The 17243-nt window shown below is 34.5% G+C and overlaps 1 protein-coding gene across 1 annotated transcript; it reads right to left on the bottom strand.

Moving 5' to 3' along the window:
- Positions 1 to 805: 805 nt before the first annotated feature.
- LOC118743688 (homeobox protein unplugged) lies at positions 806 to 17004 on the bottom strand. The gene is made up of 3 exons (XM_036476450.1): positions 16018 to 17004; positions 1692 to 1930; positions 806 to 1262 (listed from the first exon to the last, which is right to left on the bottom strand). The coding sequence occupies exons 1-3, from the start codon at positions 17000 to 17002 to the stop codon at positions 867 to 869; spliced, it is 1620 nt and encodes a 539-aa protein (XP_036332343.1). The 5' UTR covers positions 17003 to 17004; the 3' UTR covers positions 806 to 866.
- Positions 17005 to 17243: the final 239 nt, after the last annotated feature.

Below are 17243 nucleotides of genomic sequence, written 5' to 3'. Positions count from 1 at the left end.
TATGATTTTTGGAGGTTGTTGCTCCTTCCATATAAACACACTTTGAACGCGATGAACTCAATGTACTTGTATGAGTTTGGCATAAAAGAAGAGGAAGAGCCTTACATATAACGCTCGAAAAAGAGAAGTAGATTTAATCTGACCACAACCACAGTCACGGTTCACCGCTGTCGCCACCAAAATAATTATCAACATAAAAGTAAGTGTTAAAATAATTTGACAGCTGGCGCTCGTAGCATAAATCTTTCAATATATAGCCAGAATGAAATTTAGGGGGGGGGGAGGGGCTCGACTCTATTAAGCTGGCATTTCAGGGTACTATTTTATATATATATAAGGAAAATTTGAAAGATAGGGGGGCGGCTTGAGCACCCCCCTGCCCCTACCTGGCTACGCCCATGAATATATGTAATACACATCAATTACTAGCCTTTTTAAAATATTCTGCGAAAAGAAAGAGTTGAGTTTTAATTTTTTTGTCTCATCTTATTATTTAGTCTATTTTAATTTATGTGTACACTTTAGTATTTTTTGTTTTGTTTTATTATATTTTATTTTTAGTTTCTTTTTTTTTTGCAAACTCAAACTTAAAAACAATGGCCCGTAGTCATAGTCAAAATAAAGTCGACTTTAAAGGTAGTTGCAGCTTTTTGACATAATTTTCAATAGGATATCTGTCAAAAAAGCTGCAACTAACTTTAAAGTCGACTTTATTTTGACTATGACTACGGGCCAATAATATCAAACAAAATTAAAAAAAAAAAAATCTAAATAAATAAAATGTAACTACAAATCTTTCCTAATTGTTCAGTTGAAAATCTCAAAATAACATAGAAATATGAACTACTTATGTAACTAGCAATTTTTCAATAAATGCTCCGCGCCAACGCCAAAGTACCCGTTACTGTATTCGCCGCCGCCATATTTGCTGCCGCCATTAATGCTGCCGGCGTCGCTGTAGCGCTGAGAACACCAGCAGCGCTGCCATTGCTTAAGCTCGCCACCACGCCATTGGTCGCATTGAACTTCTCGAAGCCGCTAAGCTCGGTGGGCATTTTCTTGCGCAGATCAGGTTTTGGACCACTCAGGCACATTTTCTCCAGCTGTTGGTGTTGCGAACGCACCGCGAACCGATTCACATGCACAGGTATGGGTACAACAATTTTGGTGCCACCGCCAGTACCACGTCCGAGGCCATGCGATGTGAGACCAGCTTTGACACGCTTCCATTTGGCGCGACGATTTTGAAACCAAATTTTCACCTGCAATTATTTGTAGAGGTGAAAAAAAGAATGATTAATTGGCAACTAAGTACAACTGGGTAACTTTTGTAATCAGCTTAATATAATATCGTCATCCTCATGCCAGAAGCATGAATGTGCAAATTTATCAGTTTTGAGTTATTGTGTTGTCTTGACTTAGCTTTGGATGTTGTATGTTATACCAAAACCCAGAATACCATGCCTACACGGAAAGCACATATTTTACAACTTCAATTGCGTAAATGTAGAGTTAATTCTCGTAAAGAAAAACTTTCACACTTGATTTCCCAAAATTTTCTTTTGACGCATGCATGTTTCTGGCATACGGGCGACGATATTTTTATATAGCTTTGCAGCTTATTAAGCCAATTTGTATGTACAAGAACATATTTACACATGTATGTATGTAAGTAGTATTTGTTTGCCCACCTGTACTTCACTAAGTTTAAGGCTCGTCGCTATTTGACTTCTCTCAGTCAGGCTTAAATATTTCTTTGCATGAAATTCCCTTTCAAGTTCCAGCAGTTGCTCCGAGGTAAAAGCGGTACGTCTTCGGCGTGATTTGGAATTTCCACCCCCACAACTACTCGCAGAATCCTTATGCGAGTCGGTTTGTCCATTCACAGTTTCGTCATCAGAACAGTCTTCACTATCAGAGTGTGTGTAGCCTAAAATTTAAAAAAAGAAAAACAAGTAATTTTTAAGCAAGAAACAAAACCGACTTCAATTCTCATATAAAAATTTAAGATTATCGTTAATTACTTCTTGATACAATGATCGGATTTAAACCAAACTAGTATGGGACCATCTGTGTGGTAACACCTTGTCTTAAAAAAAAATAATAATAATTATAGAAACCGGATAACGTGGTCCAAAGTTATGCGGTAACATGGTAACATACATAAAAAGATATATATATCTTCCGACGAATTAAAAAGGAACATTGAGGCCCCACCTTGCCATAGTAAAAAACTGTGTGGAGACCTGTAAGAAAAACGATTGCAACATATTTTCGAATACATATAAATTTCTATTTATTATAATTTATTATTAAGGTTTTTTATTCGAGCTTATTTTTTTTATTCCCCTTTTTTACAATAAACCGCTAAGGTGCAGAGCAACTTAAAGACGAGCACACCTAAAAGTTAAACATTCTAAAAATAGAATTTTTAACAAAAATCAACAAAACCAACAGCCACATGATCTAGTGTAAATATACCTGTGCTTGATTGTAGTTGGCTCACTTGGAAAAAGTGGAAAAAGCAACAAGTACAGTGTGTAGGCTGTGGTCGTTGGTACGAACCCCACTGAAGAAGTCTGTTGTAGAAATGTGGTGATCTCCGAAATAGCAGCTATAACTTCTACCATTTTACTAAATTATTGTTGTTTTTTCCGCAATAGATTTCATTAAAAATTGCCTCAAGCTCAATAAAATTGTTGAGTGTAATTGTTATAAGGCCATAAAAGAAAAAAATAGTTCACCGCAATGATAAACGAGGTGAGTTGAAATGATCCTTAGAATTTACGATCGTGGCTCACACTGAAACGATGTTTCATCCCAACACATAGACGCCCCTCTCATTCTTGAGGTTAAGTTCTTAAAACTTTTTCTCGTCTTGTTCTCTAGCAGAAGGTTCCCCAGATTTGTGTCCTTATTTTATTCCCGAAAGTTTTGTTCCCATTCTGTTCTTCTTTAGAAAATTCACGAGAGTTTTGTTCGCATTTTGTTCTTTTCAGAAACATTCCCGAACCTTTTGTTTCCAGTTTGTTCCCGTTTAAAACTGCTTTCAGTAGTGGAACGCGTTCTCGGCTCTAGGGAAAGGCACTAACCAGCAATTTTTTTTATTTCACAGGAGAGGCAAAAAACATTATAATATATAGTACTAACACTTTCCAATTTTTAGTGTAGGTGTGTTTTAATATATCCTACCAAAACCCATGAAAAACGCAGTTTCGAAAAAAGTGTTGGGTAGGGCCTTTGTGAATTAAGGGAACGATATGTAATAAGGCCACTCTTCTATTTGACTTCCGTTTTTTTCTTTTTTTAAATTTAAAAATTAATAAGTAAATTAATCATTCAAATTTAAAGTTAACATATTTGCATACAGTATTAACTACGCCTGCAAATATTCAAATTTTTTCAAACGGAAATCTGTGTCTCCCCAACACACAAATTAAATTAGTCCCATTCGGCAAACCCCCACCCTCAATTCACATCTCAATATTTACACATTTATAACGTACATACATATTTATGTATGAATTAAATTAAGCGCAGTTAAGTAATCTGTGCTGTCACGAAAAAATGAATTACTTTTACTAACGGGTGATTTTTTAAGAGCTTGATAACTTTTTTTTTAAAAAAAACGCATAAAATTTGCAAAATCTCATCGGTTCTTTATTTGAAACGTTAGATTGGTCCATGACATTTACTTTTTGAAGATAATTTCATTTAAATGTTGACCGCGGCTGCGTCTTAGGTGGTCCATTCGGAAAGTCCAATTTTGGGCAACTTTTTCGAGCATTTCGGCCGGAATAGCCCGAATTTCTTCGGAAATGTTGTCTTCCAAAGCTGGAATAGTTGCTGGCTTATTTCTGTAGACTTTAGACTTGACGTAGCCCCACAAAAAATAGTCTAAAGGCGTCAAATCGCATGATCTTGGTGGCCAACTTACCGGTCCATTTCTTGAGATGAATTGTTCTCCGAAGTTTTCCCTCAAAATGGCCATAGAATCGCGAGCTGTGTGGCATGTAGCGCCATCTTGTTGAAACCACATGTCAACCAAGTTCAGTTCTTCCATTTTTGGCAACAAAAAGTTTGTTAGCATCGAACGATAGCGATCGCCATTCACCGTAACGTTGCGTCCAACAGCATCTTTGAAAAAATACGGTCCAATGATTCCACCAGCGTACAAACCACACCAAACAGTGCATTTTTCGGGATGCATGGGCAGTTCTTGAACGGCTTCTGGTTGCTCTTCACTCCAAATGCGGCAATTTTGCTTATTTACGAAGCCATTCAACCAGAAATGAGCCTCATCGCTGAACAAAATTTGTCGATAAAAAAGCGCGAAACACATTTCGAACCGAACACTGATTTTGGTAATAAAATTCAATGATTTGCAAGCGTTGCTCGTTAGTAAGTCTATTCATGATGAAATGTCAAAGCATACTGAGCATCTTTCTCTTTGACACCATGTCTGAAATCCCACGTGATCTGTCAAATACTAATGCATGAAAATCCTAACCTCAAAAAAATCACCCGTTACAACGAAATGCAATTGAAGCTTGGCGAGAACGCATAAACAACCGGACGATTGCACCGCCCCATAATATCCTGTCAAACGAAATTATGAAGACAACAACAGTAACTACAGAAGCGACTGCGGTGTGCGGCGATAGCGGCAAAAGCAACATCTTGTATGGAAGAGGTTAATGGGGTGTGTCAAAGCTTGTGGCAAACGTTATGACAGCAATAAAGACAAATTCAACGCCAAAGGCAACGGCGACGGCAACGGCAGCGCCAACACCAACATCAAATGCCAGTAGCTTTGACATTAGTGGCGGTTGCCGCATCGATTTCGGTTGAATTTGTTGTGGCTGTTTGAAATATGACACCCACTTGCCGACACCGACACCGCCACCTCCACCACGAATGAACCCACTGCAACCATACAAATGTGCGCATATAGTATGTATGTATGTATGTATGTATGTAAGTGTCTGCTGACAATCACTCTCACTTGAGCGTGAAATCCAAGCAAACAAAGCGTAAAATATTTTGTTCTTCGAAATTATCAACAAATTCTTGTTTAAATTTGCTCACACTTCATTTTGGCAAATTGAATGTTAAGGGTCTCTGCAAATGAAGTCATAATCGCAAGAAGTTCAGTTGGTAGTGTTGTTGTGATTATGAATTGAGCAAAACTGAAACGATCCATGCTCGATATTCGTATTATAATGATTCTTAACACTTGTATGCTTCGGTAAAGTTGTCATATCGGCAAACAACTGTTCACCGCAGTGATTTATGAAGCAAGCATGCTGAAGGGCCCCAAGCTTATATGGATCAAAAGCGTACATTTCAATAGAGATAGCTTACTCACTAGCGATAATTGCAGAGCATCATTAATGTCGCACAGTGGTAAATACTCTTAATCTAGCACGAAAAAAAACTCCTAATTTTCATCTCGCCAAACATTTTGACAGCATTTCGCTTTCCGGTTTTACATTAGCTTACTTTCGTTGCTAGAACGAGTTTTCGCTGCTATTATCGCCAACATGAGGAACTTCGAGGGGTTTTGCTCTAGAACACTTCTCAGAAAACGGCTTCCAAGGTCTTTCTATTTTGGAACAAGATGGTTCCCTCGGATATGAAAACACAACAGCCAACCATTTCTCATTTTTTCTTTGGAACGTAAGTTTGGAGACAAACAACTTTACAGATACATACACAAGTTTGTATAGTTTTGTGCGTCACTCAACCACACATTATGTAGTTCCCTTTTTAGTATTTAAAGACATGCTACCAAAAAAATAAAAATATTACTTTAAGTGCTGCTTGGTGGTAGCTAAACTTTTATGAGTTCTTTAACACATGAACTACTCTCAAGAACGTACATATATAAAAATTTAAGTGTACTCCGGGGTCCTCCTTTTCGAAACTCTAATTTAAAATAAGAGTCACATATGTAAAAACAATTCAGCATTTCAACATTTATTTATACAAAACGGAAAGAATCTTTCGTCCCGAAATGATATAAAAAAAAAATTAAACATACCTTCAGTATCGTTAAATGTTAGAAAACAATGTAATTAAGTATCTGTTGCAGAAGTAATTGATTAACACGGGAACCCGTTTAGTTACACAAAAACTATAGACAACGAAAGCTGATTTAGTTTGCTCGACTTTTACGCGTTACAAATTCTAAAGCAAGAGGAGACACAGAAAAAAAGAAATACAGTTATAAACTATGGGAATTTGACAACAAACTCCCATTACAATTTTGCACGATTTTAAGCAGACAAAGTTTGACTTTTTTCATGCTAGATGGAGTATTTCCGCCACTGTGCGTCGCAACCGGACTACAACTTGTGGAATGCTTTTTTCGCGACTGTTCAAAATTTTTCAACATGAAGTGGTTCTTGCTAGAGGTCTAATTTAAAATATCGGAAAAAATAATTAGAGATTTGCCATCTTTTTGAAAATTGCAGTTTATTAAATGGATAAGATAAAGTAAATATTGCAATATGGCTACCAAAAGAAAGAGGTTTGAGAAGGCTTACAGCCGAAAATAATTTTGTGAAAGGTTGTCACCTGTTTCAAAATTTAGTTCGGTTTAATCGATAAGATAAATTGAATATTGCAATATGGGTATCAAACCGAAGGGGTTAAGCAAAGTTTACTGCCGAAAATATTTTTGGTGAGTGTTGCCATCTGTTTGAAAAAATTAATTTAATTAAATTGATAAAATAAATGACATATTACAATACGTATTAAACAGCACAAAAACACACTTTTAAGGCGCAGTGAAGCACGCCGGGTATATAAATATATTTGCCAATACATTATAAAAAGACACCCTTTTACAAAATTCAAGTCGGATACCTCGAAAATTCTGGGACTAGGTCCAATTCTAGCTACGCTAACTACAGTATTTTTGCGAAGAACACCTTTCCCCAAAAATACTGTGGTTTTCGTAGCTGAGTTGAAAAAATTACATCGATGTTCTACAACCATAATAGAGCCGAATATTCTCAAAAACAAAAACAAAGAAAAGAATGTGTATGCAAATGTGTACCTCAAACGTTCTACAAACAACGAAGTGCAAAACTGAGTCCATGGTAATTTTTGTTAAATATTGGCAAAGTTTTTAAAGATAATATTTTTTTGTTATATTTTTTTTTTTTATAAAAATACGGTCTATGCTTCAACCAAAACCATATTAATCAAAATTTCAGAGCTTAGTAAAATTCAACAAATTTTCACAAAAATTTAAAAGTTTTTAATCTGAGTGTTTAGAAAATGTTTGCGTATTTACATATGTATGTAGTTTTACAGCCGTTAAATTTTAGTATAACAAAGTGCAAATTTTAAACGGCTGAAAAATTATTTGTGATATTTTTATATTTCTGACGGCTTTTGCCGGTTTTTTCATACAACAAGTGCAATTTATAAAAAACTAACGTTGATTTTTTTTTAATTTTATTTGCAAACGGTCTTGCGCGATTTCTCCCACAAGAAATTCATGCTTATTTGGAAAAAAATGCAAAAAGCCTTCAGCAAAAAAAAAAAATATTAAAAACACCGGCACAAAAAAGTGGTGTGTGCTTTAAGCCAGACCCAACTACCGAAATGTACATATTTCGACCCGCTGAATCCGAATCTAAAGTCCGTTTGACTCGTACACCCCCAAAATTTTGAGTAAACTTCAAGCAAAAAAATCGCAATTTTCGCAATTTACTGGAATTGAGGGTGTACGAGTCAAACGGACCTCAGATTAGGATTCAGCGGGTCGAAATACATGTCATTAGGTGGGTCAGGTTATAAACACACACCAATTTTTTTGTGTGCTGGTGTTTTAATTATTTTTTTCCTTTTAGCTGGCAGCTTTTAGGACTCTTTCCAAATAAGCATGAATTTCTTCTGAAAAAAAATCGTTGCCAAGGGATCGGACTCTAAACGTATACACAAAAATAACCTACATTGAAATTTTATTTAATCATTTGTCACATTTCAGCATATTACTTAGTTTAAAAAATATTCAACTTAGGCTAGTATACACAGTAACGAGCTAACTCTGGTTCGGGCAGTTGGCTATTGACCTTCAATACAAGAATTGAGATTTGACTGCCGAAAAAGAGTTAATTCGTCAACGTGTAAACGACCTTAATCAATTAACAAATCATTTTGCTCCCATTAGCAGGATTTGGCTCCACTGTACCTCGCGCATATTTTAAACGGCTATCAAAGAGTCAGTTATGAATATTTAATTCGTCGGAATGTGGTGGGGAGCTGATGATGATGATGATGATGATTGCTGTGTCAAATGTTATACTTCCATGCAACCATACTTACGCATATAGAAGTAGATATATGACTTTCACTACTTTGCGATTAGATACGCCTCCCAAAGATCGCATACGGGTGGCAACAGTCACGTCTCCCACCAATTCTACCACTACAAAAACACAAAATAAATTACATACTTACAAATATGTTGGCAGCAATATTTAAATCCTGTTGCTGCTTTTATTACTGGATTCCCACAGCACCCCTTACAATTCAGGGTTTGGACAAATCAACAAAAAAAAACACCACCAAACTGATTGCAACTGTTTGAATGACGGTAGAACGATTTCGAAATAGAAATGACATAGTACAATAGTAAATTCATTCTCTCATTGTTTGGTCTTCTTCATTTTTTTACACTCATTTAACGCCGTGGCGTTGCAAATGTCAAAATGTCAGTTAAAATATGAAAAGTCCACTCAACCGTGTACACTCCACCAACTTCGCGCCTGGGTTTCGTGAAGTCGTAGAGTCGTGGAATCAAATGTTGAAAGAAGAGTTGAAAGTTTTGATTGACGCCTAACATTGTGTCTTAAATGCTTTTATGCAAATGTGCAATCATAATTGTTTGCGGAATTGAGAATCTAATGGAAATGTTTACTTTCATATTAATTAGCCATGACGACCATTTCTAGTCAAGCTTTGTTATTCTATGCTTGAATGCAATCCATGCAGCAAAGTGACTGTCTTGAATCTAATGTGCGGTGACCATATGTATGTATGTCCGTAGGTAGGTGTGCAGCAAATCGTTCTAAAATGGTGCTCGCAGAGCCAATCGATTTGAAAGCCGGAACTGGTTTAGAAGTCTAAAATTCTAAGGGCAAGTAACTATAAAAGGTAACTATAAAAGGTAATTTTTCACAAAATCATGCATTCTCTCGCAAATATTCACACTGTTGGAGATTTATTTATGCACATATGTATGTAAGTCTGTACATTAGACCGTACCAGAAAAAAAACGTTCGCAATACATCCCTGATTCTAAAGTATTTTTGCAAGACGAAATCGAAAATAAGTTAATGGTAAAAACAAATATTTTTAAAGCAAGCTTTCTAAATACGAACGAAATCGGACCATAAATACTGGTTTACCAAATATATCGACTCGTGCGCCACCTATCGGCAACATTTTTAATGAAGTTATTCCTTTTCATGTGGGTAATATACACTCGTAAAACATTTGTATAAAATTAAGACTACAATAGGAGTAAATTCATGTTTAAATTGTTTTGGCGTCCAAAAATGTCATGTGAAAAACAAAAAAATGTCTAATATTCTTATAAAAAATGTGTAATATTTACGTTTACAACCAAAATATCTTGATGATGAAAATGTTTGATTTTACACACTTATGAAAGCGCAGTAAACGTTTATTTGCTGTGAAATCGTCACGTCACACAGTATCGCCTAAGTGAAAAATCGAAAAATTCGTTATCTGCAATGTGAACTTGTTTAGTATTTTTGTAAAGACAATTCATCCACTAAAAAGACTAAAGTCGACAAATTTTATACTAAGAATTTTAATAAGAGTATAGCCATGCATAAGCTCTTCACAGAAAAAAATTTCAAAAATATATTTTTTAAAATAAAATATTGGTTTGACGTTTCTTGTTTCCATATAGATAGTAGAGAATTACAGGAATTAAACTTTTGGAATAAAATTAAACACAGGGTGTCCCTAAAATTTTAATGGAATGAATAAAAAATATATGTAAAAATAGGTTATTTTTTATTATTTTATTAAATAGTACGGGCTTTTAGCTTTCAAAAGAAGAAATAAATACCTGCTCATTTTTTGCACTTTCTGAAGTAATGCGTTTTTCGCTAATGCATAAAATAATTTTTTCATTTTTTGTCAGTGCCTTGACATCAGCACGATTCGTTTCATTTTCAAAAATGAAGTGTCAGAATAAAAAGCTTGACCTGTGGACAGTAGAAAGTTTATTTTTTTTTAAAGAGTTGCCACCTTTTAAAAAAAATAGATAAAATTTTTTTATAAGTTAAATGAACTATTAGGAGATCGATATCAATCGAAATGTATATTAACTACATGCAGCGTGTTGCCACCTGTTTGAAAAATCAAATTCTACTTGAATTAAAGGAATTAGGTAATTGAAGTAGATAGGTATCACCATAAGGGAATCAGATAAATGAGGTTTAAGTAGGTTTTAGCTTAAAAATATTACGAATAGGGTTGCCACCTGTTTGTAAAGTCGAAATTAGTTAAACTAAAATAACCATAGGATTTCTCGCCATCGTTTATGTTATTTTATTACAAATACATACATTGTCAATCAGTGATTTGTTCTGATTACATTCCTTTTAAATTACTGGACTCTTAAATTAACTCAGGAATTACTCTTCACTTATTTCTTTCTAAATATATCAAATTTTTTCATTTTTCTGATACTCATATTGTTATACATATTTCAGTTACCTTATTCCCTTAATTAAAGTGAATTTGATTTTAATAAACATGTGGCAACCCTTCTACGTGTCGTTTAGAAGTAAAATATTTTCAGAACTAGCTCAATTGATACTCATATTGTAATATCTAATTCATTTGGCTTATTAAATAATTTTAATAAAATATTTGTAGCATGTGGCAACCCTTTTCAAAAATAAAAAGCTTTATTGCACATCTAAAGGCCAAGCCCTGTCATTTGACAGCTCACTTTTGAAAATAGAACGAACTATATGTACATACCTATGTAAAAGCCACAAAAACCCAAATTTTCAACTTCAATTTGCATTTACCGTGAAAGTATGAAAGCTTTCCAAAAACAGCGTCCTCAATTTTACTAAGAAGCGATTTTTATATGGAAGGGAAGCACTGTGCGTCAGTCGGTTTCATGTCAGCAAATTTTTAATTTTTGGTGTTCTTCGGTGGAAACCTTGCATAATAAACATATATTTATAATAGCAGTTAGTGGTATTTTAATAAGTTCATAGTTCAATAAATATTTTGGAAATGTTTGTATGTAAAGTGTGTGCCAAGCAGTTTTGTAAATTAAGGAGTTATCATTTGCATTTATATGCGCATAGGGAATTAAATTGTAATATGAGTATTTGTTTCCGAAATGCAAGAAGTGCACTTTTCTAGAAATCATTTGGGGTGTTCACAGTTCGTTCCAAATTGTGTCTGAAAATGTAGACGTCTACATTTTGAGACATCTTTAGCATCAAACTGTGAGCACCCCTTTCTAGCAGACGTCGCAAAACTTTGCTGGTGTTGCCAGACATTTCGTCTTTGCGTGCTTTTTTTATATGTCGCCTTTCGATTTTGTTTTTGAAAAATTTTAATTATTTAACTTAATTACCAATTACTAATATTTGTTATTTCTTTTCCTTGATTTGCTTCTTTTCATAAGAAATTGCGCTCAAATTAAATGCAAATACAGAAAACGTGCCCAATAAATAAAAAAAAATGCGATTAGTATTGCCATAATGCAACCCTGCTGCGAGGTTTCAAAATGTAAACGCGTAAAACACATACCTTTGAGTGTGACAAAATGTAGACGGCGTCGTTTTCAAATTTTGTATGGGAAACAACAACACTACAGATTTTACGGTTAGAAAACGTCTTAAAATGTTGACGTCTACATTTTGAGACACTATTTGGAACGAACTGTGAACACCCCAAATCCGAAGAAGGCGACGCACAGTGTAAGATTTCACCCATTCAGCTGCTTTTAATTCTGTAATTCGCAAACTATTGAAGATAGATTAATGAAATTTTGCACAAGGTACGTTATAAGATGGGCGAAGCTTTTTACAAAAAATTTGCCATTTAGAGTTACTGTTACGCCCCCCTATTATATAACTGCAATTTTTAAAAAGGCAAAAGCTGAAATATTCAACTAACTACAAAAGCTAAAATGCCCAAAATTTATATTTAGAATTTCCTTATAGCAGGGAATTTGAAACGTGGTTAAATGTGTTACTTCTATGAACGGCAAATTTAATTGTTCGGTGGAATCTTGTGCATTTTTTGCCTCAAGCATAAGTGAGGTGTATTCATGGGCGTACGCAGGTAAGTTGTAACAGAAAATTTAATAATTTTTACTCAATCATATCGGTCATTTACTTAAAAAAATGGTAAAAACATGGTATTACAAAGTAAAAGAACTTTTTAAGTGACCTACTACAGGCCGTAGAGCTGGCCGAGTAATTGATGAAACTATTTTCAAAATTTTACTAACACCCTAAAATTCTTAACTTATTCTTAAAAAAGCATTTTTGCATGACTTCCAGCACTAAACAGTTTTTAGCTCGGTTATTTTTGAACCAATTTTAAGTTTTTATATGGCCTTAAAAAGGATATAGGAGAATATTTGTCTTTTTTAAGGAAATATAAAGGTTTTTAAGTGAATTGTAATTATGTGAAAAATTTGTGGAATATATATGAAATTTACACCAATTTTTATTATTTTTTCCGCTTCTACTACATTTTTTGCCAAAATTTCAAAAGAAAGTAGTATCTTTTAGTCATTACTTCTAAAAGAATGTTTAATTCGGAGTAAAACTAGGTACCATTCATTAAAATCAATAAACAGGTTATAAAGTTATGCCACTTTTTAAAGAGAAAAATTCAAATTTGTTCATATGAACTATTGAAACCTGAAAATGAATCCAATCCAACTGATTCAATTTTTCTGTAAAATTACATTGCAGTGATTTTGGAAAAATTTTAAGAAAATTCAAAACTTCCGAAATTGTTTATTGATTTTTATAAATGGTACCTAGTTTTACTCGGAATTGAACATTTTTTTTCGAAGTAATACCTGAAAGAGACTACTTTATTTGGAAATTTTGGAAAAAAAATAATGCCTAATTAGGAAAAATAATAAAAATCTTTGTTAACTTCAGACTTAGTCCACAAATTTTCCACACATTTGCAATGTACTCACAAAACTTATTATTTCTTTAAATAGTGAAAATTTTCTTGTTTTCAGAGCTACATAAAAACTTAAAATTGGGTAAAAAATAACAGAGCTAAAAATGGTTTAGTGCGGGAAGTCATGCGCAAATGCTTTTTTAAGAATAAGTTGAGAATTTGAGGGTGTTAGAAAAATTCTGAAAACAGTTTTATCAATTACTCGGCCAGCTCTACGACCTGTACTAGGTCACTTAAAAAGTTCATGACCAGTTTAACACCGTGTAATTATTATCTTTTAATGTTTTCTACTTAGTTTGTACTTGTAATTTAGGTTTATGTATGCTTAGCGTTCACAGTCGTTTTGTAGAAAAAACAAAAATGAAGTCATCACTAAAACAGTTTATCGATTTGCAGAAGACTCCCGAAGACAATTGTTTAGATAAACAAGTAATTTTTTAGCAAAAAATAAAACCGACTTCAATTTTCTTGTAAAACTTTAAGATTATAGTTAATTTCTTCATGATCCAATAATCCAATCAAACCCAAATTTGGATGGGACCACATCTGAGGTACCGCCTTTCCTTTAAAAAAAAGAATTATCGTAATGGGTTATGCGGTAACATACATAAAAACAAATATTCCGACGAATAGATAGCCTCCTCCTTTCTTGATGTCGGTTAAAAAAAATGAAAAAATTACGATTTTGATGTAAAGACGAAGTCGCATTTTAAAATCTTCATGCAATCAAGGTAACTAACAAATTTTTATTTTAACTCCTCAATAAGTTTATAATAAACTCCATGCAATATAAATTCAACTCAATTGTTATAATAACAAGTATTTTTTAAGCAAAAAACGCAACCGACTGCAATTCTAAAATAAAAATTTAGAAGTACAGTTAATTTCTTCATAATCCAATGATTGGATCTAAATAAAAAAAATAATAATGAGGTCAATTATTACTATTAAATTTACATTACAAATAATTTGAGCTCTTCCCCCAACACCCCTCCCCCCCAAAGATTATGCTCTGCATACGCCCATGAGTGTGTTCATATATTTTAAAGCATTTTGCTTGCTGTGAATTGTCCAATACTTTCGTGTTTGACACCATTTACTAACGCAGGCTCATTTCGATCACATTTTTTTCTTAAGCAAGCGAATAACTCCTCTTTGGAAAAAGATATGTATGAAAATATAGAAGCACCTAGTGTGTAAAAGATAAGCACTTAGTGTGTAAATATAAGCATCTAGTATATATACTATTAAGCATCTAGTGTCTAAAATTTTGAAAATTTATTGCTTAAAATCCTACAAGAGATGTTTAAAAAAATATTTGTGTAATTTTAGACATTTATAGTCGGTAGTATGTGAAAAACTAAGGTCGGATTTTTAATGCCACCACCCCCTAGGATTGTTCCATACCGAAGACAAATATACCCCTATTTTTTATTTTGAAATCAAAAAATATTTAGGGAATGCTCACAGCGCTCAAAGTTTTTCATGTATTTTATATGGGGAAAAAACAACTTTTCGTAGAAATGGTGTAAAATTCTTGAAAATCAATATTTTTCGATCGGAAAACTGTGGTTCTCCTCGGGAGACTTCCAGTATTAATATCCACTTGTTTATTTAACCATTTTTTAATATTAAAGAGTTTTTATTGGTCCCTCATTGCATTTTCTAGGGGTTTTGGAGGACCTATAAAATATAGTTACCATGAAAAGGTAAACACTGAATTAATGCACCTTTGAAGAAAGTGCACAATACATATATAGAATCGAGTTGGAAGATTATAAATTAAATTTCCAGGATTAAATACCTTCGAAATGTATATTAAAAAAGGCCCCTAATTCATAAAAAAAAAGTAGGGCAATTCATCTAAACTCGTAAACGCCTCGTAAGCAAGTAAATCTCGTAAACTTGGTTAATTTTGTATGGGAAACCGGTTTATTTAAGAGAATGCTTCATAAATCGAAAATTTTTTTGAAAATCTCAATTCATAAAGCTCCTCAAATCTATTTATTTTTTATCAATGAAGCCATAAGAGTTTCGGGAGGGAGTGACAACACAAAAATACTTTTAAGACGCAGTGAAGCACGCCGGCTATTTCCTAGGTTTTAATAAAATATTAAGTGGAAACATATTTAAATTGCTTAAATTAAGCAGAAAGAAATTTAACTTTTCCTTGAGTTGTGAGAAAAACCAGCACAACAAATTTGACAGCTAATAATCCGAGATTTAACTATGTAAGCGGGGTGATTAACGAACGAGCTTTAATTGAGATTATATTTATATCGGCGGTCCTCTGCAATAACGACACACTCCAAAATTCAAAAAATAAAAACTGTTACTACTGTTAAGGTGATCATGTCTCTAATATGTACATGTGTATGTGTCTAATCCATTTTTAATGCTTACTACTAATATTAGTAGCCTTTACTACTAACTTTAGCAAGGATTAAACATCGATTAGAAAAGGATTAGAGACATGAGCCACGTAAAAATAGTAAGGGATTTTATTTCTTGAATTTTGAATTGTGTATCTATTGCAGAGGACCATCGATATGTAAACGTACTTTATTGTGTGACTCTTAATAATATCTAGGAAATCTACATGCGGCTCTTATTAGCCTCATCTTGCCTGGCTGGTTTTCGCATTCCGCCTGACGTTTCCCATTCGTTGAGGTTCTGCACTGGCATGCAATTGTTTGGTTGCATTTTTCGTTTGTGTTCAAACAAAAACTATTTCGTCAGGAAAATGTTTAAGTCAAATGGATAAATAAAAAACCTATTTAAATTTACCTCTGCTCTTATCCATATCAGTGCTATAGTTTTTCGGCGACATTGTAAGGCTTATGTCACTGCAGGAATCGCCGCTACAATCAAAATCCTCGTCCACGCCCACATCCAACAACGCTTCGGACGTATGCGATTTATCCGAGTCACGACTGTTGGTATTTCCACAGCTGGAGGCGGACGAAGCACCCAACGTCATATCGCTGGCATTTGGATCACTTAAAACCAAGTTATTCTGGTTAGGACTCTGCAGGCGCGTATGTACCGTTAAATTATGAACATAATCATCACCTATGAATTCAAAATTTGAACGTTGATGATCGTCATTTAAATCATTGGCAAGATTCGAATGAGACGCGTTTACTGACGCACCACTTGCGCCGAGACCACCGAAATTACTCAACAAAACCTTCTCGCGATAATTCGCATCCGACGGATTGAACAAAAAACGCGCTGGCATTTGTGAATCTAACGAATGCGCTGACACCGACGGCACCGGTCGTGCATGATGGTCACCGTTACTCGAGCTGGGTGGAAAGCTGCTGCCACTAGCTGGCATAAGATGCGGATGCGGTGGCAGTGATGAGGCACTTTTTGCCGCCAGTTGCGCGAGTAGGGGTGCCGGCAGTGGCGTTGAACTTAGATTTTGCTCAGCTTTTGTGAAGTTTGACAGATAACAACCGCTAGAAATCAGCTGCGTTAATCGATCGTGATTCTGTGCAAAGTAACCATGTAGCCAGGGATTGTAGAAGGGGAAATTTGTGAGACCCAAGGCAGAGGTGGCGACTAAGGCGCGTGCATTTAGCTGGTCTTGGTCGCGATTATTGGCGTTGACTAGCTTTTGTGGGTTTCTTTCTTGATCGTGTTGTTGTTGTTGCTGCTGTTGCTGGTGGTGATGATGATTCGCGATCAAACTCTCAATGGAGAAGGGTGTAGAGAATTTTGTGAGTTTATTAGTGGTGTCCGATTCCAGAGGTCGAGCGCCGTCCATGGCGTTTTCGAGCAATTTCTATTATTTTTTTTTGCTGCTTTTCACACTTTTTTTCTTATTAATATTTTTCAAAGATTTTTGTGGCACGCAATTTTTTAATGCACGTTTTAAATAACTAAAAGTATTTAAAAAAAAATATGTAGTTACACATTAGGGAGCACAGCGTAGTGCTTGTGACGGTGCACTTATGTATATAAAAATTTATGCTACCAACACCTTCACACACATCTAAAGATCGCTT

Source organism: Rhagoletis pomonella, unplaced genomic scaffold (assembly GCF_013731165.1).
Source record: "Rhagoletis pomonella isolate Grant_MI unplaced genomic scaffold, Rhpom_1.0 Rhpom_scaffold_00007, whole genome shotgun sequence".
NCBI classification, from domain to species: Eukaryota; Metazoa; Arthropoda; class Insecta; order Diptera; family Tephritidae; genus Rhagoletis; species Rhagoletis pomonella.
This window is presented reverse-complemented; position numbering and strand designations above follow the sequence as displayed.